The 1572-nt window shown below is 36.1% G+C and overlaps 1 protein-coding gene across 1 annotated transcript in view; it reads right to left on the reverse strand.

The window, feature by feature from the left end:
- The window catches only part of LOC119594820, a gene marked incomplete in the record, with an annotated part of 8353 nt that overhangs the window by 3657 nt on the left and 3124 nt on the right, over positions 1-1572 (reverse strand). Inside the window, 1 exon segment of the mRNA XM_037943910.1 lies at positions 1349-1395. Within this exon segment, the coding sequence (XP_037799838.1) occupies positions 1349-1395 (47 nt within the window).

Raw genomic sequence — 1572 nt, forward strand, 5'->3', positions numbered from 1 at the left:
GCTTGTGAAAAAACCCAAACAGTTATTTCCTTTTTTAAAAAAGTTATTTCAAAAAAAATTTTAAAAATTTTTCATTTGAAAAATTTTTAAAAATTGATAGAAAAGGGGGTATATCCTAAAGCAGTACAAATTTAAAAACTGAAAACCTAGACCCTAAAAAAGAATTTAAAATTTCCTTTTTGAGGTTTGAGTTTATCCAAGAGGTGGTACCCCTTATTTTCACTCTGGGGATTTTCTGAGAACTGCGTTTTTTTGACCTGGGTTTGGTTTTACTCCCGCCCCCAAAAGGGCGAATTCCGCCCCTGTTTTTAAAACGCGGGGAAGGTATATTTTCGCCGTGCTGAATTTTTTAGGCGCGTTTATTCAACCTTGTATTATGATCTGCTGTTTGTTACCGACGTTAAAGCCGTCTTTGAACGCAGCCAAGTAAAGAAAACGGGTAAGAATGATTAACACCAATTTGCAAAACTGAGGAAACTGATACAGCAGACGAAAAAAAGACTAATAAAACTTTTTTAAATATCAATCACGGAAATTTCCAGTATTCCCAAAAAAAAAAATTTAAGATAAAAACCACAAGGTCTCTTCGTTCACTGAAAAACCCCCTTGATCTGGTAAAGGATAACGGATACATAACAAAACAAGACAAATAGCGAGAGAAAATAGTTCCTTAAATCCCATTCAGTTCGGTTTCCGAGAGCAGAGCGAGGCGAGTTTATGGCGCTCTGTTGACCGCGGCGCGCCTAGGCAACCGTGAGTGAGTGTGAGTCATCCCATTCTGACTCCAACGATTCTATCTATTAGAATGAAATCTTATCCATCTTATGATTAGAGAGAATATTTTTCAAGTCTATATTAATCGTAATGTGTCTCCTGTGTGTTGTCATTAAGTCACAAAAACGTATTTTTTTACATTTCGTTATATATAAATGCTCTTCCACCAAAATGTTCCAGTATACGAATAGGCATAGATAAATGTCTTGATTATAAACTGATAATAATCGGATTTTCGAATATCTATATGCATATTCAATCAAGTCCATTCACGACTGTGTATGTTTTTTTAAAGATATAAATAAACCAAAACACGTGTCGTAAACCATAAAACAAATCCTAACTGCACTACAAAACTGGATTCCATTTATTTTCCATTTGTCTTACCATTTCTATCATTATCGTCAAATTACTATTATTTTATCATAATCATTACCATCATCGTATGATCAATGTTATCACTACTAACAAGACCGCTACTGTCATTAATACGCTCTATGGTTTTCTCACTATTACCACCATTACCTTCAAGACAAATAATCACACAACAAGATAGGTGACATCGGTGACTCACCTTATCCTGGACATCACCAGCCACTTCAGAGGGAGACTTGTGAGGAAACCCCGGGGTGAAGTAGTCGGTCAGGGGGAGGAAAAGCTCTTAAATAACCCAGGTCTTCGATCCTGTGTTCCTGGATAAGGGAAAAGAATATTACATTGCAGGTGCGGTGGGAAATACAAAGATACATTTTCATACATTGCAGAAAGGTACAAAACATATTCACATCTAATCGCGGG

The sequence above is a fragment of the Penaeus monodon genome, chromosome 34 (assembly GCF_015228065.2).
Source record: "Penaeus monodon isolate SGIC_2016 chromosome 34, NSTDA_Pmon_1, whole genome shotgun sequence".
Lineage (NCBI taxonomy): Eukaryota > Metazoa > Arthropoda > Malacostraca > Decapoda > Penaeidae > Penaeus > Penaeus monodon.